This window comes from Pteropus medius, unplaced genomic scaffold (assembly GCF_902729225.1).
Source record: "Pteropus medius unplaced genomic scaffold, Ma_sr-lr_union100, whole genome shotgun sequence".
Taxonomy (NCBI): domain Eukaryota; kingdom Metazoa; phylum Chordata; class Mammalia; order Chiroptera; family Pteropodidae; genus Pteropus; species Pteropus medius.
The window spans coordinates 1,465,443-1,491,047 of NW_024350923.1; the positions used below are offsets into that span (position 1 = coordinate 1,465,443).

Here is a 25,605-nt window from a genome sequence, read left to right on the forward strand (position 1 = left end):
AAAATGACTCCGGAGCAGAGCTGCTCCCTGGAAAGACGGACGCGGCGCTGCTGGCGTCTGCTCCCTGGAGGGGGGCGAGGTCTGGCAGCCCGCGTCACCAGCTGTGGCGGTCGCCACGCCAGAGGCCGCGCTCGCCATCCCAGGCCTCCCGTTTTCCTAGAAAACAGAATTGTTTTGTTCTGCCCGAAAAACTTAGGCCCAGATTCTGGCCTTGACGGGAAAGAGGCAGCCAGGAAATTATTTAAGCATTGGAAACGGGGACCGTCTTACGGGAAGTGTGACCTCGTGATCGCCAGGACCTGTGTCCAGGGGTCCGGCACTCCGGATGGTCCCCCTGCCACGGTGCCCGTGTCCCCTCGGGGCCGGGGCACCCGGGGAGCTGCCCCGTCCAGTCCACGTGGGCTTCCGACCAGGCCTGCCTTTCACAACTGTGTGACACACCCACCTTGGGCTCCTTAGAGGTGGGGGTGACAAGCTGGGTCTCTTGGGACATAGCGGTGGCCCCCCAGGCCCGTGCCTGAAGGGGGCAGCGCGCCACCTTGTCTGCGGATCCCCACCCGGGCGCTCCCGGCACCTTCTCGCAGGCGTGGGACCCACGGTGAAGGCAGGCAGGACGCAGGGGAGGGGGCTGTGGCCCCGGCCACCGCCTGCCTGTGGTGGCGGGGGCAGACTCACGGCCCTGACAGACACCGCCGAGCACTCCCTTTCCTGTCGATTTGGGAAAACAACCCCGCGGCACCCCTCTCTGCCCCTCTCTGCGGGGCCCCTCTCTGCGGGGCCCCACGTGCCGTTCCCAGGATTAAAGCAAACAGCACACACATTCTTCTCTGGCAGGTGCGGCCCCACCCGCCCCGGGCAGCCGGCTGACGTGCACACACTTTAATTTCCTAAAGCGCCGGGCTGGGCCTCTCGCAGGTCGGGTGGCTCGCCCCCGGCCCGCGGGCTGGGGAGATGACAATCGCCATCTCGGGGGTCTGGAAAGCCGCCCCGCGTTCCAGCCTCCCCCCGCCGCTCTCTCCCTCTCTATACCAGTGATGCAGACGTGGAAATATGTATTTGTGTTCTTTTTCCTTCCCCCCTTTTTTTTTTTTTTTTGAAAGAACATTTGAATCCTGGACGAAGTTTTAGCTCTGTTACTTGACAACTGTATAATGTAACCCAGGGTCCTTGGATCTCAGCCCCGAATCTCGGCAACGGGGGCGGGGAGCACTCCCGCCAGCCCAGCCCGGGCGCCTCGGAATGCGCACGTGTTCGGCGCTTACCGGCCATCTTCCTGTGCGCTCGGGGACGTCAGGGGCCCCCACCCGGCGCCCTTCTCCCAGGTGTGCCTGTTGTGTCTGTATGGTTTCCTGCTGGAAGGCTGCCCCTCGGCCCCCGGGGCCAGGAGCGCCCCGCGTCTGTCCACACCCCCGAGTGCTGCTCCGGCTCCGACACGTGCCCCGTGCCCGCGGGCCCGGGGAGCCCTCTTTTGTGATGCGCTGTGTGCCGCCCACTTCCCGTTCAGCCGCCTATGCCTTCTCATCGCTGTGGGCGGCTTCTCGGCGTTTTGGGGGTCCCAGCCTCCTGTGGGCGTCCCCTCTCCTCGGGGAGTCGCTGCTTAGGCCTCGCTCTAACGCAGTCGAGCTCATCGGTCTTTTCCTTCACGATCGCTGCCTCTCATGTTCTAGAAAACCCTTCCGGCCCCTGCGGCCGTGAAGACCCCTCCCGTGTCCAGCCACAAAGGCTTTCCGGCTCGCTCTCCTAGCCGGCCTTCAACCACCCGGATGCCAAGAACGAGGTTTTGGCGGACGGACTGAGGGAGGGGTCAGGTCTGATGGTGGCCGGCTGTCCTTCAGCACGTCCTGCCCGCCACGTGCAGGCCACCTCTGGCCCACAGCAGGCGTCCCTGCGTGTGTGTGTGTGGGGGGGCTGTCCCTGACACCCAATCCTGTCCCCCTGCATCGGACGGCAGCGCCCCAAGGGCCACTGCCCCGTGGGAAACGTGGTATCTTCAGACGTGCCCTTGGCGCTTGGCTTTTCACCCCGGTCAGCTTCAGGTTCAGCTCGCCCAGGTTCCAGCACACAGACCCTGGGAGCGTCACCAAGATTTAGGGAGGATCGTTTCACTGTTGAGTCTTGTAGGCGATAGAACAAAACACACTTCTCCACTTATTTACACCTTTGCGAACGTCTCTCGTTTAAGTCTTGTAATTTTCCCTCAGAGTTCTTATATGTCCTTAATTAGCTACTAAAGATTTGGGGGTGTCATTGTACAGAGGTGCTCTTTGCTTTTTCCTTCGAAATGACCTGACGTACAGAAGAGGCAAACGTCGTCTCGAGACCCCAGCTTCCCCTAACGTCAGCATCACAGAGCGCGACGTGGCGCTCCAAGCTCAGAGCGGAACGTGGAGGTGGCAGTGCCGGGCATGCCTGGGCCGACGTGTCCGGACTCCCCGCTGAGCTCCCAGCGTCCCTCCCCTGTTCCGGGCTCCACGTCACACTTAGTCCAGGTCTCTTTAGTGTCCTCGGTCCTGCCTTATCTGCCACGACCGTGACACTCGTGAGGCATGCCCGCCGGGGTCGCTCCGTGCGGGTCCGTCTGTGGCGCTGTCGGGGACGGCCCGGCAGCCCGGGTCTGGGGCAGGGATGCTGCGGGAGGGGGGTGTTTTTCTCACCGCACCGCGTCGGGATCGTGACGTCACCACGGCTCGTCACTGGTGACGTTAACCTCGACGCACCTGGTTAGGGGGGTGTCGGCCAGGTTCCCCACCGTCCAGATGCTGTTTGGCCCTTTCCAGCATGTAGTCACGACAACCGGGTCCCCGAGTGCGGCCGGCACAGTCAGACTCCTCCCACAGGGCGGCGTGGAACGGAGGGCGGACATTTGTTAAAACCGCCACGGCCACGAATAAGCGCGCGAGTCACTCCCTCTAGTTGCGCCCGCTGACCCTGGCCCTGGCCGTGGACCGTGCGGTGGCCCTGCTGCTCCCCCCACCTCTGCGCTAACGGCAGGATCCTGTGCGGAGGGTCTGACCGCCCCGCCCGCCGTTTACTTAGAGTGGTGTGGACGGGGATCACCAGTGTGTGAGCTGTAATCCAGTTCGTTTACTTAGCAGAGCGGTGTGGACGGGGATCGCCGGCTGTGAGCTGTAATCCGGTTCATTTGTAATCCGGTTCACTTACTTAGCAGAGCGGTGTGGACGGGCTTGCCGGCTGCGAGCTGTAACGTTCATTTGCGGTCCGCCCACTTACCTATGTAGCAGAGCTGCGTGTGATCGCTCGGGCCGGGTTTTAAAATAGTAAACCGGTCATTTGTAATCCGTTCACTTACTTAACAGGAGCGTGTGGACACGGGAATGTCGTAAGGTTGTGAGCTGTAATCCGTTCATTTGTAATCCAGTTCACTGCATTTAGCAGAGCGGTGTGGACACGGAACGCCAGTTGTGAGCTGTAATCCGGTTCATTTGTAATCCGTTCACTTTACTTTAGCAGAGTTTGTGTGGACACGGAACGCCGGTTGGGAGCTGTAATCCGTTCATTTAACCGTTCACTTACTAGCAGAGCGGTGTAGACAATGGAACGCCGGGTTGTGAGCTGTAACTGCCCATTTGTAACCGTTCACTTACTTAGCAGAGCGATGTGGACACGCGGAACGCCGTTGTGAGCTGTAATCTGTCTCATTTGTAACTGCTCATTTACTTAGCAGAGCGATGTGGACGGGGATCACCCAGTGTGGAGCTAATCCGTTCATTTACTTAGCAGAGCGGATGTGGGATCGCCGTTGCTAACTATAATCCGGTTCATTTGTAATCCGGTTCACTTACCTAGCAGAGCCGTGTGGACGCTGACGCCGCTGGCGTAGCTGTAGTCTGTCTATTTGTAATCCAAACACTTACCTAGCAGAGCGGTGTGGACGGGGGTCGCCGGCTGCAAGCTGTAATCAGCGCCATTCCTTTGCAGCGGGCCCGGAAGGGGGCTGCCGGGGGGTCAGTGCCTGGACTGGGGTCGCGCCCCGTCCTCCTGGCACCGGCAGCGCTGAGGCCCCCGCTCGCCCTCCCCCAGGATGACCGTTCTGCCACAGGGCCGGTCCCTGTCCCCGGAGGATGAGCGGCACTGAGAAGCCAGGGCCTGGCGCCGGGCGCTCGCCGCCCCAAGGTCTTCGGTGCTGCCGAGGCCCCGGCAGAGCAGGAGGCCGCGTGTGCCGAGACCCGCACGCACCCGTGGCCCGCCCGTCCTGCTGCTCCTCACCATGGTGTCCGCACCCGCCCGCACCACGGCACGTCCGCACCCGCCGCCCCACCGGCCCGCTGCTCGTCCGACAGCCGGCAACCTCGCCCCTGGTCTCCGCTCCCGGACTTACTCGTCTGACCCGGGCGCACGCGCGGCCCTAAAAACTCCCTCGTGAGACCCCTCTGAAGTTGAGTCCTGCCCCTCTGCTATACGCTCGCGGCCACTGACCCGTTTTATGTCCCTGTCGTTTTGCGTTTTTCGAGAACGGCGTCTAAGTGGGGTAACAGGATGTGCGGCCTTTTACTGCTCAGCAAAACGCATCTGCGCTTCCTGCGCGTTGCCACGTGGGTCACTTCAGGTCACACCTGGTGACGCCAGGCCACGTTCCATCACGTGGAGGCCGGGCGCTTATCCGCGGTGCAGCTACCCAGGCACACATTGGCCGTTTCCAGGTTGGGCCGTCGTGAGCGAAGCTGCCGTACACGCTTTTGGGCGAGTTCTCGAGAATGTACGTTTTCAGTTCGCACGGGTCAGCGGGAGAGAGGGACCGTGGGGTCACACGGGCAGCGTGTCTGCCTCTGCCCGGCACGGCCGCAGCGTCTCCCCGCGTCCGCCGGCAGCACGGGCGAGAGTCCCAGTGGCTCCCCGTCCTTGCAAACACTTCATATAATCAGGCGTCTGCGGTTTTTCTTTTTCTTTTTAAATGTAAGGTCAGAAGGCTGGAACTTGTCTCCCCAAATATCCAAAATCGACACCATTTAAAATTCTTAGCCACCCCAGTGACAGTGTAGCGGGTGCTCGCTGCAGACCGTTTGCGCCTCCCTAAGGGCTGCGGGCGTCGACCGCACGGAGCGGCTTCCCACGCGCTCGTTCGGGACCCGTCGGAATCCGCTGCTTTGCTCTCCTGCTGTCGGTCGGGAGAGTTCTTCCTATGTCCTGGATACCAGTCCTTGACCAGACAGGTGCCACGGAAACATGTCCTCCGAGTCTGAGGCTCATCTTTTCCAGAACGAACGCTCTTAGTTTTGATAAAGTCCAATTTTTCAAAAATGGTGACCCTTAACAGACCGAGATTTGGGCGTGATAGTTCAAAACTCATCGCCAAATGCAAGGTCCACAGATTTCCTCCCATGTTTCCTTCAAGAAATTTTAGTTTATGTTTTACTTTGGTTTTATTTTTTATTTTTTTAGTAAGATTACATATAATACCTTTCATATTTTCACTTTTTCATCGTTGATCTTCCATAGTTAGGAATAAATGCTAAATATGTTAAAATTTAGATACTTACACACACATTTCTACATTTAAATTACAAGTAGATTTAGGAGAGAGTTGCATTACTTTGGGTGAGCAAACCTCCCTTTTTCAAAAAAGCAAAAGCTAGATAGACCACTTCAAAAACACGAAACATTTCCTATGACCGAGATTAAATCACCAAAGACAGACGGGGTAAGACACCTGCGCCTCACACGACAAAGGGTTAACATCCCTAACGTGTAAGAGATGCCTACAAACTGACGAGCAGAAATGAGCAAAGGGTATGAACAGACACTTCTGCGGGAGGAAACCCAGATGCCTCCAGGCCACAAAAGGCGCTTGGTGTAGAAGGAAAACCAGCATCCCAGACGTCCACCAGGCTGGCGGGCCCTGCGGCGGCTGCCAGCGGCCGGCTGGAGGTGGGGGTGTGTGGGGAGCTGACACGTGTACACCCCGCTGCGGGAGTCTAGGCCGGAGCCTACAGCTTCTTGGGAAAACCACCCAGCAACATAAAGTTGTCGAGGAAGCACCCCCCGCCCCCACCTCCTGGTGTGCAGGTTTCACACGAATCAGGTGCATCCCCGATTAAGGCGGTGGCTTTAAGCGAATGGAGCCTGAGTGTCCATCAGACATGGAATGGCTGTTACCTGTGGCAGATCGCAACCCAGGACCGGCACGCGGCTACTAAATACTACTTAGGTCGTCGTCTCTATGCCTGGAGAAAAGTGTCGTGAACGCGTCGCAGTGACAAGGACAGAGCATCTCGTGTGTATAAAAGCAAGTCCCAGCTGGTGGCTGCTGTGATGAGTGGCGGAGGAGCTGGGCGTCCAGCTGGTGGTGACCCTGACGACCTTGGGGGAGGAGGGTCTTCACGTGTCTGTTTCCTTTTTACGACTACTTAATCCTTTTACAATAAAAACTTTAACTGAAGAAAAGTGAGTCCGGACAAGTCAGGGGGCTGCTACGTGTTCTCGCTTAGCCCTGAGCCCCTGTGGCAGGTCGCCGAGGGCCGGCCTGGGAATCCGGATGTTACCGCGGGTAGTCAGGGCGCGTCCCGTGTCTCCCTGTGGGTGTGGGTGGCACTGTGGCCACTGCTCCCTCCTGGGCCATGGACTCCGTGGTCAGCAATCCTACCGCCCTGGCTGTCAGTGGTGTGACACAGGCCACCGTCCGCATGACAGCCACAGCCTGGTGGTGGGGTCGGCGTCTCTTTACCAGACCTGGGCTTGTCTGTGTTTTACTCTTGACCTGACTCTCAGGGGTGAGCCTGGGGAGAGGCCCAGACGCCTGATCTGGCTCTGAGGTGGCATCGCTGGCCCTTGACTGCACCTCGGCCATCGCAGCCTCGGGCACGTGGGGCCGTCCTAACCCCGCAACCCCCCAGATCCTGGGGCTGAGGCTCCGGGCACGATCCGTACTCCAGGCCCAGTGGGCAGCCCGTCCGTTTGTGGGGAGGCTCGGGCGTGAAGGCCTGGCGCCGGCCGGGGTAGGGGGTTGGGGTGGGCGCCGGCCCCGTGGTGCTAACGGGCGACCTCACACCTTGCCCCTCAGTGACGAAGAGCTCCATGCTCCTGGAGGTGAGCGCGCCCCAGTTCGTGAGGACCAACAGCTTCACCGAGGACCTGGACCTGGAAGGGGAGACGCTGCTGGCGCCCATCACCCACGTGTCGCAGTGAGTGCTGCTGCCCCGCGGAGGGCGGGCGGAGGGGCCGCGTCGCCGCTGGGCCAGGGCCCCAGCCCCTCGTGGCGCCGACACTCAGCGCCTGACCCCGCCGCCCGGGGCCACGGCCGCCCGCCCGGGGCCCGCACGCCGGGCGGGGAGCAGGGGCTCTTCCCGCCGCGTCTGGGAACATGATCCTCTTGTTTTGACTTACGGAAAACCAGACTGATCATTTTCCACTTGTTTTCGTGCTCTGAGCGTCTGAGAAGATCGTTTCCCTCTCCTCGGCCCCCTCCTCCGCTCCCCCCCGGGACGACTTTGTTTGCGAGCGTGTCGCGGGCACCCCGGCGGGGCCCGGGCAGGTGTGCGCCGGTGGGGGGCGGCTCCCCGGTGGCACTGCCGGCCGGGGCGCGTGCCTGTCCTCCCCCGTCATGGCGCCGCCGCGATCCGCGCCCCGACTCGTGACGCAGCGCTCCCAGCCGGGGCGCCCCGCAGTGACGGCCTGGCCTGTGTGGGGTCAAGGGCACTTGAGCCCGGTCTGGCCTGGAATCCCCACTGGGGACCCCCCGAGCTTCGCGTCCAGACGTGTGAGCGGCACACTCAGCCACCCGAGTCTCTTGCTGGCTCTTTCCTTCTCTCTGCCGACCGGTCACTCGAGAACATCCTGGTCCTCCAGACCCTCGAGGGGTCCGAGTGAGCCCTCGCCTGCGCCTGGCTGCTGGCCGGTGCCGCCCCAGCCTCGCAGGTGACTGAGGGGGCTGGCACCCACCCTGTGGGGCTGCCCAGCTGCTCGTGTAAACAGAGGACTGGTGGCCGGGCAGCTGGGACGAGGGACGAGGGACGAGGGACGCCTGTGGCTGTCAGGAGGTGGGACCGGGACCAGACAGGTCTCGCGCACCCACAGGGACGTTGGCAGGGTGGCAGAGCAAGTGCTTGCAGGCTCAGTGGGGGCCGGCCAGGTCACCGGGGAGCACGGCGACTTGTGTTCATGGGCCCGGCCCTGGAGCGGGCTTCGGGGCCACCCCCGGGAACGGGGCTCTGACCACTAGGCCCATCCTAGAGACGACCTGCCAGGCTCGCTTGATAGGTGGCTGCGGGCAGAGGTGTGGGCAGTGTGAGCCGGACAGGCCCAGGCCGGCACCGGCCGAGGCCTGCAGAGCCGGGGCCAGTGCCGAAAGTCGGAGCTTTGTGGCTGGGGCCGTGTGCAATGCGGGTGGTGGTGCCTGCTCAGACAGAGCATGACGGCGGAGCTCACGGGGACCACGGCCTCGCGACAGCGCCCAGGCCTCGCTGTGCCACCCAAGCCACCCGTGGTCCTCACGTCAGTGTCTGCTTCATTCTCTCAGCCACGCTGGGCCCCAGGACGCACACACAGGAGTCACGCCCTGGGAGGACAGGGCTGTCACCCACCATCTTTTCCACTGGGTCGTCAGGCCTCACCAGCTCCTGGGCCCTTAAGGGCCCCGCAAGGAGGCCCAGAGTGATGGTGGTGGAGGACTGGGGACCGAGGTGGCCCAGGCTGCCCTGTAGCCGCTCCCTTTGAGGCGAGGGCTGTCTGTTCTGGTACCAGATGCAGCAGGCTTTCTGGAGCCAGGGGCTGCCCGCTGCCCAAGGAGCCTCAGGAGGTGCCCAGGCCAGTGCGGCTGCGACATCCGGGGCGCGTGGCCGTCTAGTCCTCCCTCCTCTGAGACAAAGGCCATCAGACCCGAACGGCCGCAGCTCTGTGCGTGCCACAGGCCTGGTGTGTCACCCGGAGCCCACTGTGGCCTTCGCGGGCCTGCGGCCCCACAGGGTGGCTGTTTGCTTGGTGGGGGGAATGTCTTCTGTCACCTCCAGCACTGGCTGGGTAGAAGCGGGGCCAGGACCCCAGTCGTCACCTGGCTGGGTCCCTGCCTGAGAACCCGCGAAGGCCCTCCACGGCGCAGGCCAGCCAGAAGCCGCGGCTGGGAGCGGGGAGACGGGTTTCTGCGGAGCGGCCGCCTCGTCCTTAGTAGTCGGGGCACTGGGGTACCGTACTTCGTCGGGGTCCCAGTGGAAGGGTGGGGTGCAGGAGAGTGAAACACCAAGAACACAGGAGCCACCGGGCGACAGGCCGAGGGAGGCCCCCACCCACACGGCTGGAGGCGGCGTGGGCACCGAGCACCCACAGCACCGAGCCTGCCTGCGGGGCGGGGGGGGCCACGTCCCCTCGCCTCACACACAGCCCGCCTGTGACGCAGCCACAGTCTAGCTCGGCTCCAGCACCCCCACGGCGGCAGCTTCCACACCGGGCAGCGGCATGCGCCCCAGCCTGTGTGCCCCCCAGCCTGCGCGCCCCCCAGCCTGCACGCCCGGCCGGGCTGTGCGCGGGGGGCTGTGCACAGGGGTCTCGCGGGGAGGGCGTGGGGCCATTGCTGAAACACAGATCCACTTCTCAGCATTTCACTGACGTTGAATATATACCACGTTGGGCCGTTTCCAGGATTCAAATTAAAAACATAAATGCACATTTTGTTTCCATCCCCAGCTCTCCCCGCCCGTGGGGCCGCAGGGAGGTGAGGTCACTACAGCCCTGATTACAGGAGGGTCCCTGGGGCTGGGAGAAGCTCCTCTTCCCGGGCGGTGGGCCATCGGTGGAGGGGTGGGGCCGGGGTCAGCGAGCAAGCCTGTCTGCAAACGGGGGAGCTGCCAGCGAGCAGGAGCGGGGGGCGGCGGGCTGGGGGACAGCGGCTGTAGCCTCCCAGCCACGTCGGCAGGCTCTGCGCCCATGCAGCCCTGGAAGCGCGCACCCTTTGAGCACAGTCTTCCCGTCCAACAGGGCCAGAAGGGAGCCCCCGACTGCCCCCAGCCCCCCGCGCCTGTAGGCTTTCCAGGGGCGAGTGTGAGATACGACAGCGAGGACAGTTAGGGCAGCGGGGACGGGGGGCTTCCCTCCCCCGCTCAAGGGGAGGGGAGCCCTGGGCCCCAGCAGGAGCCAGGCCCAGTTCCCGGGCTGCTGATCTGCCCATTGTCTTCTCGCCTCGTCAGAAGCAGGACTGTGGGGAGGGAGGGCCGCCCCGCGTGTCCGTCCTGAGCACCCTCGTCCCCCGTCTGCAGCCATCAGGTCCCGAGTCACCCAGTGTCTACGCCATCATCTTCGCCTCGCCGAGGCCCGGGGTGCCTGGGGGCCGGGCGGCCACGGCCCCTTCCAGCCAAGGCCCTCTCTGCACCCCCTCCCCGAGCTGCCACCCTGGGGGTGTTTCTCTGCCCAGCCCCTTGCTCCCGGGCAGCAGAGTGTGTGGCCCCTCTCAGCCTGCCCCTGCCCAGCCAGACCAGCTCTCCAAGGAGGAGCTAAAGGCCAGGCTCGGGAACCCGGGCGCTGGCCGCAGGGCCAGGCCGCTGGGTCAGAACCGGCCCAGGCAGGGGGCTGTGTGCGGGTGTGGTCTGGGGACCCTCCTCCCAGCAGCCTTGGGAGACGGAGGCCTGGGATTCCGTGAGGTCCCTCCCCTCAGCTCCCAAGTCGCCCACGACTGGCCCGAAACGCTCGTGTAACGCACTGGGTGCACGTGGACACCCAAGGCAGACGGTGCCAGAGGCCAGGCCACCCCGAGCGCAGCCTGCAGTTTACCCAAAGGGTCCCCCCATCTCTGCCGTCGTGGCCTCTCGCAGGGGAGGCTCAGCCCGCGTGTCCCAGCCGCCCCCACCCCGTCCTGCCCGGCAGGGAGAGCGCAGTGGCGGCCTGTGCAGCGTGCTGGGCCTTGGGAGGCCAGGGGCCTGCCGGTGCACGGCAGACGGAAGGCGGGCCGGGGCTGGGGCACTGCGGGGCCCCCCACCAGGTGACCGTGAGCTCGCAGGCCTCCTGCGACATGACAGCCTGTAGGTCCTTGAGCAAAACCAGCCCTGTGTGTGTTAATTAGAATTTCCATGTCTTCAACTTTCTCCTGGCCCCTGCAGAATCTCACGCCAAAGCGTTCGCTTCTCCTTCCCAGCGAGGCCGCTGTGGCCTGGCTCCCATCCACGGCACGGCTCACGTCCCCTGAATTCTGCGTCTGTCAGCGAGCTCAGGGCCAGCCCGTCCGTGCCTCTGGAAAGGGGGGCAAATGTCACAAGGTTCAGCCCTGCGCTCGGCTCCGTGGACCCGGGGCTGTCTCTTTTAATGGGACCAGCTCACCTGGGACACTTGGGGGACACTGAGGCCCGTCCCGCAGTGGCCCACGCCCACGGGCCGTGGAGGCACAGGCACTGCACCCCTGCAAGCTCCTTGCTTTGTTATGTACCCTGCAAACCTTGGCGGGAGAGGGCGCAGAGGCAGCTCTGGGGCCGGTGTTCAGGGGGGACGTGGGAGGGGGCTTGCCAGGAACAGATGAGACCAGCTTGTCTCTCCAGACCGGTGTCCGGTCTTCTTCGGAGCTCCAGGCCACCTCTGTCTGCACGAGGTGCCAAGCCAGCCCCACGGGAGGCCTGTGCGAGGCTGCGTGAGTCACAGGCCCCCCGTCAGAGCCTTGCAGCCCCGGCCAGGCTCAAACCGGCCTGTGAAATGCACGGGGGATTAAATGTTCTCCTAATTAAATTAGAAGCGGGGCGGAGCCGCTCGGTGGGAAAGAGACGGACTGGGAATGGGGTGCCCTCGAGCTGGCTCCCAGCCGGCGCGGGCCCAGCTGCGGGAGGTCCCCGAGGCCCCACAACCTCCGGGAGCCTCCCTCCCTCCGTTCCAGCATGTGGGGGGACGCGGCCGGCCTCCTGGGGCCTCAGGGCACCATCGGGTAGGAGGTTTGGGGGGGGGAGGCCCCCGCATCAGCAGCAGCCACCACCACAGCGCCCCGCCGGGCTCAGCCCCTGCGCGGGGCAGGCCCTCGGCAGGCAGGCTGCAGGGAGTGGGGAGAAGCGCAGGCCACAGCCTCGAGGTGGCTCAGGAGCCCGGCCACCCCGCAGAGCGCAGTGTCACCGTGGAGGCGTTTCTGGTGGTTGGGGTTCCCAGAGCCCCCGCGTGTGCTTGGCTGAGCCCCGAGGTGCGCAGGGGTAGGGGCTGGGGGATAGCTGGGAGCCCGGCGGTCCCCCCCAGGGCCCCCCGCCCCCAGGCTACGTTAGACCGGACTGTCCTGGCGGCCTGGGCGCCGTTCTCACCTTGGGCACTGAAGGCCGAGTGCGCAGGCCGCAAGGGCACAGCTCGGAGCATCTTCCCGCGGGACCCTCGCGCCCGGCACCCGGGCGGGGGGCAGAGATGTCGTGCCCCCACTCCCTGGCTCCCTCTCTCCCTGGCCTCGCGAGTGGCCTCTCCCTTGTCGCCGCACCGTGGACGGCCCCTCGGGCTGGTCCCCTGCGGGATTCTCCATAGTGCTGAGAACACTCCCTGGGGCTCCCAGTGTTCGGGCTGCATTTCTGGGCCGTGGACACCTGGCTGTGGAGCCGCTGGGTCACAAGACAGGCACGTTCGCCTTCTGGGAAGGCCGCCTGACCCCTGCCAGGCCGGCGTGGCCGTGCGCCCACCCCCAGCAGCGCCGGCCTCCGGCCGCCCCAGGGCCTCACGACGCGGCGTCCCTGTCACGCCCTTCACGGCCTCGCTGTGGCTTCAGTCCACAGCACCTCCGGCCACCGCGGGCCCCGCCCCGTGCTGTCACCTGGCCGATGCCGTCTTCTGCCTCCTGCCGGTTCCTCTCGGGTCTTCCCTTCCTATTGACTGGCCGTTCTTTCCGGCTTTACATCCGGATCCGAGACGCGTCAGCAGCACAGCGCCTCGCCCCTGCAGGTCACCTTTGCGTCTCGAGCGCATCGCGATGAACAGACGGTCTTGATTTTCCCGTGATCCAGTCATCGAGCACGTCCTCTTCCGACAGCGCTGTCTGTGCCCCATCTGAGAAACGCCGAGCCCTCCGAGGTCACGGGGACACCGCGGTTCCTTCCGCGGCATCGTCAGTGCCCCTTCCACATGCGGTCCCAGGCCACCTGGGATCGATCTGGGTCCACGTGAGGCCGCGGGCCAGGCGCACCCCTCCCGTGTGGACGGAAAGGCCCCGTGTGCCCTCCGCATGGCCAGAGCGGCAGCGTCGGCGTCTGCGTGCGGCTGCTCCTGGCCCTGCCTGGCTCGCCTGGTGGGTTCAGGGGGTGGTGTTGCTGGTTCCCCCAGGGCCTCGCCGCATCATCACTGTGATTCGATGACAGGTCCTGAGGCACGCAGGCTCCGGCCAGCCTCCTGCCTCGCGACGGGCTTGGCCGTCTTCGCCCGGCCAGCTCTCGCCCCACGCCAGCGTCCGCAGAAAGCCTCCGATCGGCGTGCTGGGTCCCTAGATGAGTGTGGAGAAGCGACACCTTCACAGAGTCTCGTGTGGGGAACCGTGGCCTCCCAGCGTGCCCGCTGCTCCAGGGCCCCCATTCTCGCCCAGGGTCGCAGTTCTCGGGGTGGTGTCACAGGCACCCCGTCGGAGGGTTACTCCTGTCCGCTGGTGTTTGTCACGTGTCCACCCAGCCCAGGGACACTGTCTGCCAGGGAACGCTGGCCAGCTGGGGTCATTTCGTTCTGCCTGCGGGATGCTGGGGCGGCCACCTCCCCTCTCTGAGCCTCCGCGTCCTCTTGTAGACACTAGGGATGTGTCTCTCAGTGCCGGCCCAACGGGTCTGCAGATGGGGTCAGGCGTCTGGCCACGGAGCTGATCGGCAAAGTGCCCGATAAACGTTAAGCCAGCATCCAACGTGGCCTTGCAGGGGGCGACCCCGTCGGGACATCCTTAGCCGGACGAGAGCTTTCAAAACCGCCAAGTCACAAGCATCCATGAGATACAGCAGGGTCACGGTGCGGAGCCACCAAGTGATGTCCTCAACAAGGTGCACCCGGTGATGTGTGATCCTGGCCTCAGCACAGGCTGCAGGCAGGGCGCCCGTGGGTCCACAACATGAGCCCCTTGTCGCCGGCAGAGGGGCCTCTGTGCAGGTGCAGGTGGAGCCAGGCCCTGCTATTTTGCTCTTGGGGGACGGAGTCCGGACACCGCGGCCCCGGGCAAACACGGTGCCCCGCCATGCGTCTGTGGTTTGTCCTGACAGTCGGCCCGCCTGCTGAGGACGGTGCCAGCCTCCCAGCAGAGCGAGGAGCAGGCACACGATGAGTCCTGCTTCTCTTGGCCCTCACGTGGCCGGGAATGGGCGCACCAAGCTAGCTCTGTCCCCGGACCACCCGCAGGTGCCAGCAGCGGGGCAGCCTGAACGTGGTGGCAGTGCCGACAGACCAGGTGGCCTCGGGCGCTTCGAGGAGGCTGAGTCGGGCGAGCCCCACTGTCTGCGTGTCTCATGCCAGGCTCCGCCGGGAGGCCGCCGCTGGCCAGGATGCACAGCTCACGTCCTTGGTATGCCCTCAGAGAGTGCGTGATGCGCTGGTCCCCTCGTCCACGGAAGTGCCGGCCGGGGCTTGCCGACGTCACCGCGAGGTGGTGGCAGAGCCAGGGCGCATTCCCACACGCCGTCTCTAGAGGAGCCTAGGCCTAGGGGCTGCAGGTGGGTCCGGGGCCATGAGGCTGGCAGGAGGGGTCGGGAGGCAGAGACAGCGGAGGCGAACGGCCTGGCCTCCAGCCGATCCCGCAGGAGAGAACCGTCCCCGGGGAGGCCGTGTGTCGTGTGCGTGGCTCTTCGTGGCCACCTTCTCCAACAAGACCGCCTCGGTGCCCTCAGTCTCTGCACCCCAAGGACCCGGCGCCGCCAAGCGCGGAAGGTGAGGGGACTCACGGGCCTGCAGGCCCCCTGGGGGACTCCTGGACGGCCTGGGCAAGGCGCGGCTGTGTGTGTCCTGTCTGCTCTCGAGCCCCCGCTGGGCGATCATGTCTCGGATCGGCGAGCCCTCGGGTGTCCCAGGCAGGGCCACTCCACAGATGCAGTCAGTTCTCAGCGGCGAATGGCCGGAGGGAAGGCTGGCCGTGCGTCTGTCAGGTCCGGGTGGCCCCAGAAGAGACCCGGGAAGGGGGCCCTCCTGGGAGGAGGAGAGGAAGGCGAGGGGGAGGGCGACGGACGGGAGGTCCAGGCCCAGCCCCGGCACGCAGCCCCACACCAGCGGCATGAGCCACACCCGGCGCCCACTCTGCAGGCGCCCTTTGACGACGGCACTGGGCATGTCCCACCAGCACACACCCCCCCAGCGACCCGGGGTCTGAACAGTCCGCCGCTTCCGTGGGCCCGAGAGCAGCTTGGCAGGACTACGCCCAGAGCTGCAGGAGGGGACCCGTCTAGGGGCAATCCGAGGGATTTACAAAGGTGACTGGGACCCTGATCCGTCTCCTAAGACTTTGGAACTGCATCATCACCCACGATCAGACTACCCTGCACCCGAAGTACGTCCTCCCCGCACAGTACCCTGCGGTGCCTTCTGGGGACACGGAGGCAGGGGGCAGGGTGACTTCGCAAGGCGGTTGAGGACGTTTGGGACGAGGGGTGCTAAGCAAGGCCGTTCGGAGCATGAAGACGCACGCACGCAGGCTCGGGGCCCCCCGCCCAGAGCCCCACCTGCAGTTATGACCCCGAGCCAGCTGCCCCGAGGCGGCCTGGGAAGACGAGGTGGGCGGCACCAAGCAGCCACCCGCTGCCCCCAGCCCAGTTCCTCAGGCAGGTGACCTGCGTCCGGGGTATAAAGCGCAGGGTAAGGTCACATCGGGGCCTTTGGCTTCACGTCCTTGAGCGTGCTCTACGCTGGTCCCCCTGGTTCAGCCTGGTCTGCACTGGGCCCCAGTGTCTTCCACTCCCTGGACCGGTCGGGTAGCCATCCTCGGCCCCAAGGGGACCTTTCTCGTGTGCCATCTGGCAGCGGGCTTGTCTGTGAACGTTCTCCTTAGGTTCATGTCCGGGTTAAACTGAATCGAATCTTCCAGTCTGAAACACCTGAACGCTTTTTCTCGGACTTTCCTTTTGAACTGGCCCATGAGCCCCCCAGCTGGGTGTGGGCTCCAGGTGGCAGCTCATGGGGTCCTGGGATGCGGGCAGCGTCGAGTCCAACCGCTCAGGAAAACTAGCTCCCAGCTTGACTGAGCTCGCGCTGCTGTGCTGGGACCAGATTGGGACCGTCCCAAGGGCTCAGAGAGCTTTACCTGCGGCGCTGCCCCCAGCGAGCCCCACAGCCTGGGCGGGGCCTGGGAACTCTGCTCACGGGCACCCATGTCCTGCTCTGGGCAGTGGACGTCATCAGACCATGTGGCCTGGGGGGGGGTGGGAAACTGGCCGGGGCACTTCCCTGCGAGCCAGTCCCCGTCACTCAGCTGCCAGGAGGGCAGCACAGGGTGCTCACTCGAGGTCCTGGGCCTGGGCCAGGCTGTTCCTCCTCCTGCTGCCTCTCCCGTGCACCGGGCCTCCCTCAGGGGCAGGGAACAGCGTCCTGGTGTCCCCTAGTTGGGTCCCTTGCAGGCCATGCCTGGAAGGAGAAGCTGGCAGGGTCGAGGCGTTACATAAACACTGAAATGCGGGGCCCTGGGCTGGTGAGAAGGGACAGTGACGCTGGCCTCTTGGGCACGGCAAGACCTCATGGTACTCGGCCAGAGACCCCAGTGGGCAAGACCAGGGCGGGGTGCCACCACCCCTGACCCGGGCAGGAGAAGCAGGGTAGCCCTGAGCGGAGCCAGAGGCCAACAGTGGACTCTGGGCCCCGGCCACAAGCCACAGCTTCTCCCAGGACAGGCGGGCTCCCAGGGGCCACCGCCTTGGAGAACAGTCTCATGGGGAAATGGGACCGTCCGAGTGGTGTGCAGCTCGGCCTTTGTTTAGAAGCGGCCACTCCCCCGGGGCCCCACGTTGGAGAGGGCGCCCGAAACGCCGGCAGTGCCCCGGGCTGCCACAGTCCTCGTCAGGTCCAGTGACCTGCAGAAGGCTTGCTCTGTGCCCGGCCATGTGGGCACAGGGTCCCAGGGACCTGGGCCAAGGAGGAGCTGAGCGTGACCGGCCGGCCCTCCGTGCCCAGCCGATCACAGACCCGTCTCACTGAGCGGGTTGGTGTCACCTCAGCCTAGAAACATCGAACCCCCAAGGAAGCTGGATCTCGGGAGGCCCAGCCTGGACTGGGAGGTGGGGAGTGGGGGGTGGCCCTTCCTGCTGGCTCGTGGGGACCCCCGGAGGGTACAGGCCGGCTGTGAGGAGGGGCTCCCTGCAGTGGCCAGGCCCCAGGGCCTGCTGCCGGCGCCCGCCTTCCCCCCACTCCCGCCCCCGTAGGTGAGGGGAGGCCTCGGGAGGGAGGCCCCGCCTGAGGCCCCTCCGTGGTTTCCGGCGGCTTCTGGCCCGGGGCGCGGCCCCTCACTTGTACCCGCTGGCGGCCCCACGAGGGCCGGGCCTGGGTCTCGGGCTGGCGGGGAGGGCGGTGTGGAAGCGGGCTTGCTGGGGCCACCCAGTGCGGGCTCGGGAAGGGAAGGAATGTGGCTGAGGCGGGTGTGGCTGAGGGGGGGGCGCAACCGCCTGTGGGTTCTTCTTGGGGCCCAGAGAGATGTGAGCCGAGATGGAGGCCCCTCTCCCTCGGCCCCCGGCACGCACACTTGGACCTTTCTTCAGCCTGCGGCTGTGGAGCGGAGGCCAAGGGCACCCTCTGGAAATCTGAATCCCATCCGCCCTTGGCAGAGAGCCGCTTCCTGCCCGGGGAAGGCGTGCGTGTGCGCACGGCCGTGGGTGCTGGCAGAGGGCGCGGCACGTGGGTGGAGGGGGGCTTGATGAGCCGCGTGTGGCGACCCCGGGGCAGCCCGGACTCCGTGGCACTTGGGGAGCCTGTCCGAGGGGCCGAGACAAACCCCTGGGGCGCGGGTGTTGGAACCAGGCGGGCGCCGTGGCTCTGAGGCTCTGGCTTCAAGCAGCCATGGCAAAACACGCCCTCGAACCCGAAAGCCAGAGCTTCTTGCAAAATAACTCAGAAAGTTTGCTGGACCCTAAAGCCTTCCCAATGGTTCCTCCTTCCGAAGTTAAGCCGTTCAAGTCACTGCCGCCCCAGCCCGATGCCAGACCAGCTTCCTGGAGGCCCCGGCCAACCGCTGGCCTTTGGAAAGGCTTGTCACCCTAACAGCTGTATGAGGCGCGCGCCGGGCACCTGGGCCGCACGGTCTGAAAAGTCCTTTGTGCCGGCTCCGGCTGCAGTTGCCCAGCCCCGCTTCGGGGTGGACCAGAGCGGTTTCTCCCCGTTTCCTCTCCCAGCGGCGGGCGCCCCGCCGGCCCCTTCCCGCCCAGTTCCTCCACCAGAGGCACGTCCGGCCTCCCCGTGCCCGGGCGGGGGACAGGGGCGTCCAGGGCAGAGCCCCTGCAGAGGCCGGGGGTGGGCAGGTCCCCAGCGGGGTCCCAGCCTCATCTTCCCCTCCACGCCCTCCCCCGATGGCGGCGGGGCCCCTGGGGGAGCGCTCGCCCCTCCCAGGCCACTTCCCCAGAACGCGGGGCCCCAGGCCGCCCCCGAGCGCTCTCCCAACAGCAAGACGCACGCTCCTCCCCAGGGCAGCCCCGGCGAGGGAGCGCGTGGATGTGGGAGCGGGGCTAAGGCGCAGCTCGAACAAAGGAGTGTGGCGTGCGAGTGTGTGTCAGGGACGTTTTAGGGGAACGTCGGCTTCGGGCAGCCCGACTGGAAAATACGTTACGCGCTGTCGACGCTGCATTCGTCGAAGTCGAAGATGCCCTGACAGTAGCAGCAGCTACGCGGGAGCGTGAGGGTTAACGAGACCCAGCGGTCAGGACACGCCGTGCACGTCCCTTCCTGTGGCAAGCGCCCCCTCCCAGGCCCGCACGGACAGCCCGCGCTGCGGAGGGGCGGCGGGGGTGGGGGCCCTCACAGGGTGGGCTCGCCGGGCACCGGCCCAGGGCGTGCTCTCACTCCACCCGCGTCTCCCTGTCAAAAAGCTCTTTGTGCCGGCGCAGCCCCCGCTCCTTGGGAGTGACACGAGCCGGGGCCCACACCCAGCACCCAGCCCCGCGGTGCGGGCTGCCTGCTCCCAGCCGGGCTGGGCGTCCGGTCCACGCACGCTGCAGCACGCTGCTCTTCGTGGCCGGAAAGGTCACGCCGAAAAGAAGACCGTAAAGCAGGCCTTTCACGCACGCGGTCAGACGCGCGAGTTCAGAGCACGGAAGGGCACGGGGGAAGCAGGCTGTCCGCGCCCCGCGCCCCGAGTTTCCTAGTGCAGCCTTCCAGTTTTGCAGGAACAAACACGCGCCGCCTCCGCGCCCGCGTGGCGACGTAGCTGTTGGCCAGCAGTGCGCCCTCCTGGACTCAGCACGTGGGTGCACCGCGCTTCCCTGAGCGGCCCAGACGGGGTCCACCCACCCCAGGGTAGCGCTTCCGGGGGGCGTTTGCATTTCACAGTGTGCACGTGTGTAGACGGGCACAGCTCAGCACGGGGCAGCTGACCTCTGCCCCCGGCGCGCTGGGCTGGGCTCTCCCCGACGGGCTGGGATCACAGGAACCCCGCTCTCTCTGGCGCTGTGTCCACTTCTGGCGAACATGGGGAGCCGGCCACCTGAGAAATCTACGTGGGTGGCGGGCTGGGCAGGCAGTAAGGGAGGCTAAGGGATGGCACGCTGGTGTTAATCTGCCAGCTCTCCACCGAGGGACGCAGGGACAGGCCATCCATTACGGCCTCGGTGAGGCCTGAGCATCACAAGGGCGACGCGGACTTGCACGGGCTGGCGGGAGGTGGCCGGCAGCTCACGCACACGCGGCCCATGGGCAGGAAGCAACCCCAGGGCAGCTGAAGAGAACGGGGCCGGCCAGTGCGCCCTGTCTGCAGGCAGCTGGCTACGAGGGACCCTCCGTGCTCGGCGAGCACCATTCACAGGGACGATGGCTGTGCGTCCTGGAGGTGGGTCTCTAATAAGGCTGCACCTTAACACCGGCTGTAGAGCGTTCTACCGGGCCCTGCTGTGCGGAACAAGTCCCCTACTGAAGGACGGACGGAACAAGTCCCCTACTGAAGGACGGACGGAGGGGCCGCTGACGCCAGCCATCACCCATTCACATGCGCGCGGGCACCGCCAGCTCGTGAGGCTCGCCCTGCGAGGCCCCAGCCCCACTGCACACGCTCGTCTCTCCCACCCGGCTTAGTCCTGCTCGCTCGCTGTGGACTGAGCCTCCTCCTAGGCTGTCCTTCAGCAGACGAGGACAGCACAACATCAATCACTTAGAAAGAAGAGTCGCAACTCTGGCCAAGGAGCGAAGGGAAGTCGAATGGAAGAATCTCCCGATCAGAGATCAGATCGGGTCGGGGCACCAAGAATCAAGGCTGATGCCTAGATAAGCATTTCAAAGGCGAGCAGATGAAATCACAGAAGATTAAGGGCCCTGTCTCCCACAGAAGTGGTCCGCCACAGTCCACGAAGAAGTCCCAGTGCCACACTTGGTGCCATGTCACGTTCCAAAACGTCACACAGAACCACTCTCGAATCCTTGCTTCTAAAATGAGCAGCTCGCTGCAATGATTAAGTTCTTTGGAGTAGAGTAATCGTATTTTCCTATTATTGTGACTTTTCAAAGTCATCTCTCCATCGAATCTTTTCCATGAAATTTTGGTTTCTATTTTAAGTGGATTCACTCCAAGAGGTCCGCTTTCCCCCCATTCTCAGCAGGGTTAAGATGGGGGTACAGGTTCTGATAGGTTCTGATAGGTTCGGCCGCACCCACGCACACGGCGGCGAAGCACAGGGCCGGCCTGACCCACCCCGAGTGAGTGTCTCGGCTTCGTCTCCACTGATCCCACAGAGACAAGCGCCATGCCTGAGTTTTAACTTACAACTTCCATCGTAACCGAGGTTTTCAGCTCTTCGAATAATTAAAAGCATCTGTTTTCCTTTTCCACGACCCATCTCTCCATAGCTCGTTTTTTGAACGCTGCTTCTCCCTGATTCGTGGGAACACTCTGCCACGTGTCCAGATACTTCGTCCCGCTATTTCTCTGCTGGCGGGATTTAAAATTTTTTGACACAGTCGATTTTGGCGGTCTTTTGTGATTTGGGGTCCTGGTCTTAAATTCTGAAAACATTTCGCGCTGAGGTTAATTCTCCCATGTTTTCTTCTTTCGCTTATGTTTTTCATCTTCAGATCGTGCTTTATCTGATTTCAGCATCAGGAGTCATTGAATCCAGTTTATTCTCTGTGTCTAACTAGTCCCAATGCCGAGGGCATCATCTGTCCCCGGCCATCAACTGTCATCTTTATCATCTTTCACGCTCTCATTTAACGTGACCTCTTTTAGACCGTCGTCTGGACGGACGGCAGGTGGCCCAGTGACAGGCCGGACCTGGCTGTGGCTCACGAACTCCGCTATGCACTGAGTGTGGCAGGTGTCCTCCGTCTCTGTCACCGAAGACCCAGTAAGAGGAAGCCGTGTGTCACACAGCATGGCCTCATGTCTAAACACTGCGGATGCAGACAGGGGACCAGCTCTAGAGTGTCTGGGACCGAGTCCCCGTCTAGGAGGCCAGCAAAGTCGGGGAGCTGCCGCCTCCCCCGAGCCCACTCACACGGCTGTCACAGCTGACCGAGGGGCCACGTCCCGTACCTGTGCGGTCACGCTCTCAGGAACTCTGACTCGACAGGGAACAAGAGAAAACAAGCCTTGCTCAAGGAGAAAAACCGCAAGAAGAAACGAAATCTGGAACGCGTGGCCGGGCCCTCCGCCACGCCAGCCACCGAAAAGGAACAGACCGCAGGACGGAGTGTCACAGCTGGAGTGCTGTGACGACCCGTGCAGGTCACATGGCTTCGCGTCGCCGCTTGGACAGCAGCGACGCCGTGTCCCTGTCCGGACAGGGCCACCTGTGCCCAGGCGGCCTCTCCAGCCCTCCTCTGTGACTTGTACACAAAAGGCAGCGGGTAAAGAGTGGCATCTGGAGCAGAGCCCGGTGCGAACCCCCTCCGCACCGCTCCGTGAGGCGGTCGGCCGCTGTGTGGTCCCCTCCCTGTGCCGGCAGGCTAAAGCGGATGACAGCAGTGAGGTTGTGGCTGCCGTGGGTCACCGGGCCATCCACCCCGCTCACACGGGTGCCTGATGGGGCCGACGGGGAGGGCAGTCTGGGTGAGTGGCATCAGCTTCGGGGAAATACAGCCCCCACCAGCACCCATGAAACGATTCGAGACGATGGGTGATCCTTACAATCCACTGCCTTTCTGGGGTGCAGTGGGGGCCAGGCTGCCACCAACAAGCTCTGGACACCACTTTTTCAGAATTTCACAGGACATGCATACATGCTCATTGTTCTCACGTGAACTTCAGAATCGGCTTTCCTGGTTTTAAAACCGTGTGTGTGTGTGTGTGTGCGCGCGCGCGTGTGCGCGTGCACACGCGTGTGCGTAACCAGCCATGTTCTGTTGGTCTCCTACTGAAGCTGCCATCGACTTAGACCAACTTAGATCACCTTTCGTAGGAGAAGTCTTTCTGGCCAGTGGAGGCGGCGTTCAGGTGAGCCGTGACGCCACGCAGTACTTTGTAGCCCGCTGTTCATAAGGTTCTATGCATTTAAAAATGCAGTCGTTTTTATGACTACTGATTTTTAAATTTGGGGAGCATGATTTTTTTAATTAAACGTTTTAAAGAGAATTATAGGCTGACACGCAGTTGTAAGAAATAACAGATCCCATGTTGCCTTTACCCAGCTTCCCCAACCGTAACACCCTGCCAACTGTGGGACGAGGGCGAGGCCAGGTTGCAGGCGCTGGTCTGCTGGGGCCCGTCACCCGAGGGGTCCCTCAGGTGGCCCCTGTAGAGCCACAGTCCCCCCACCTCGTCCTCAGCCCCTGGCTGCTGTTCTGCCTTTAATCTGTCAGTGCGACGTTCTGCGAACGGGGTCACGTGGTGTGGGGCCTTCAGAAACTGGGCCGACGGACCCGTTTCTGTCACAGGTTCTTTAGGGTTCCCTGCAGTAACTAGCACAGGTGAGATGGTGTGTGCCCTTCGGTTGTGCTGGCCTCGTCAGATTGGGACATGGGTGGAATTCTGGCTCCGTAAGAGACTTTGGGAGATTTCATTAAGGATGGGATTATTTTATTATTTTAAAATAGATGCTCAGAAGAAAAAAGCTCATGTGAGGAAATTGTTTTGTTTGTAATTCTTCTGTAAACACCACTTTATGGAGGAACGGTTGACACGGGGTGCTCTGGGAGACGAGTATGCACCCACGAGGCATCGCCACGGTCCAGGCAGTAAACAGCCAGCGCGTTATTGTTCACAGGGCGACTTTATGAAGCACACCCGGCATGAGGCCCAGCCTCACGGCAGCTTCCCGACTCACAGCACAGTCCCGCTGGGTGCGGACGCTGCGCTGGACGGCCCCTCTCCGGGGCTCACTCATCCCGCAGAGATGCCACTGTACCCTCTAGTTCCTGTCCCCAGCCACTGCCCAGGCGGCCACCAATCAGCTCCGCGCCTATGAGTCTGACTCGTTTAGGGTCCTTGTATAAGTAACGTTGCGCAGCACTCATCCTTCTGCGTCTGGCTTATCCCGCCGTCCCCACATCCGTCCCGGTCGTCACAGATGGCAGGGTCTCCATCTTGTACAAGTCGCATTTCTGACTGCCGAGCGCGTTCGGAGAGCAGCTCTCCTCACCCTGTTCTCACGTGATGACGAGGCGGGTGGAAGGAAGCGAGGGGCGCCCTGTGGGACGGATGCTGGGGGCGCACAGGAGCCCAGGGCCTCCAGGAAGGCTGGGCGGAGGCCATCACTGCCCAGGATGCTCCCCGAGACGGCACCTCACCTTCTCCCAGGACCGTCCGCTCCCCACCAGCCCACGCCGGCCCGCCTCGCCACCTCCCTCCCCAGTGCTGAAGCCCCCTGCTCGCCTGCCAAGAGGACAGCTCTTGGGGCTGGGATGGCCGCGCACGCATGGAGACCCCATGAGAGCTCTGGGGAGGGGCGAGGTCAGCCGGCCTTCATGGCCTCAGGCTCCCATGATGGGAAGTGGGGCTTAGTGAATTGCGGGCTGGGCCGGCCCGCAAAGCCGGCGGGGGATGGGACAGGAGGGGGGGGACTCTCCTTTTACTTCTCGGCAGGTTTTCATGGTGCACCCCGACACGTGCGCACCCCCACACGTGCGCACCCACGCTAGGAGGGGCAGGGGGCAGCTCCGGCCTGGACCGCCCAGGGCTCCCCAGGGCTGGCCGTGTGTCTGCTCCTCTGTGAAGGAGACACGGTGAGCCCGCTCGGCCGAGACTGTCAGGGCCCAGGGCCCGCGGTCGGCTGGGGCAGTCCCCGCCCTCAGAGGTCCCGGTCCCACCGTCAGTGCCCTCTGGGCACCTCGGGGCGCGGAGCGGGTGACACCGCTGTTTATGAGGGGAAACTCGCCCGCCCTGCACGCGCCCGTGGGCCGGAGCAGCGTTGTAAAGTGACAGCACCGCGCTCTCCGGGGTGGCGCCGTGCGGGGCACTTGTAAACACCGCTTCCCTGACGCTGGCGTCGGGGCGGCTTCTGACATCGGGCCGTTCCCGCTGCCGCCTCATATATAACCAAGCTGCGGCTTGAAAGGCTAAGTCCAGGGCCCAAGGTCACCAAGCTAGCAGTGCCCCTGAGCTGTGGTGCTGACGAAGTCACTGCGGCTCCTCAAATATTCTTAGTGTCATTTTAAACATGCGAGCTCCGTCCTGACCCGCCCGTCCACCCCAGGCCGGGGCCTACGCATCCCGTGGGCCCGGCCGCAGTGCCCTGGCCTCGGAGCGGCGGTTTCTGGGCGCCCCATCCCACCCCTGCCCCTCATGTGTCACTGCGTGTTGACTTGTGGTGAAGGGTTCACCGGCGAGGGCGGCAGAAGCCGGCCTTTGTCGTTCGGCGCTGTTATCTTCACATAATCTGTGGGGAGCCTGCCCATCCTGGCACCTCTGTGAATGTTTGATGAGTGACTAACCGAATGAATAAGCGAGGGGCTTTGTGCACGCCCGCTGGGGCCCGTGCTCCCGCGGGGACCTGCCGCCGAGCCGCGTTCATTCAGCCCCGCTCCTCCCCAGGGAACGCGGCCCCCACTGCAGTCGAGAAGAATCTCAGCCCTGGAGCCCACTCCCTTCTAGAAATGCGGGAGGTCAAAGGGCTGACTGGTGATACGTGGGGACCGTTTCTGGAGGTCGGGAACCCCGGCTTGGGGACGGCGGGTGTTCCCCGGTGGAGCACGGCGTCGCCTGCGGAGCTGCCCAGGCGTGTGGCGCCTGGGCGCCGAGCACGGGCAGCGAACGGCGTTTCACCCACGGGGCTCCCCGGCCCCAAGCCGCCTGCTGCCGCCACTGCCTGCGAGGGCCCGTCTTGGGCTCGGGGTGGCACATGACCCCATCAAAGCTGGTTTTCCTATTAAAACATGACCCGTTAAAACATGGAGCTTAGTTCAGAGTAGACATTTCAAACCGCCGAGGAGAAGCGGAGATTTATCGCAGAGCGAGACTTGGAGAAGCAGGAATCCGGGTGCCGACTGTGACCGTGGGCGCCGCCCCAGCCCAGCTCGCAGCAGACACAGCTGCCCCCCGCCACTCCGCGCCCCTCCCCGCCCGCCTCAGCGCCCACTGTGACGGCCCCGTGTGACGGCCCCGTGTGATGGCCCGGGGTGACGGCCGGGCCCTCCCGCCTCCCC

At 64.0% G+C, this 25,605-nt stretch overlaps 1 protein-coding gene across 3 annotated transcripts in view; it reads left to right on the top strand.

Moving 5' to 3' along the window:
• KCNQ1 (potassium voltage-gated channel subfamily Q member 1) overlaps positions 1-25,605 on the top strand; it is a 277,750-nt gene that overhangs the window by 118,410 nt on the left and 133,735 nt on the right. For all 3 annotated transcript variants that reach the window (XM_039840329.1, XM_039840326.1, XM_039840327.1), the window contains one exon: positions 7,019-7,139. In XM_039840329.1, the coding sequence (XP_039696263.1) occupies positions 7,019-7,139 (121 nt within the window). The remainder of the gene's footprint in view (positions 1-7,018; positions 7,140-25,605) is intronic.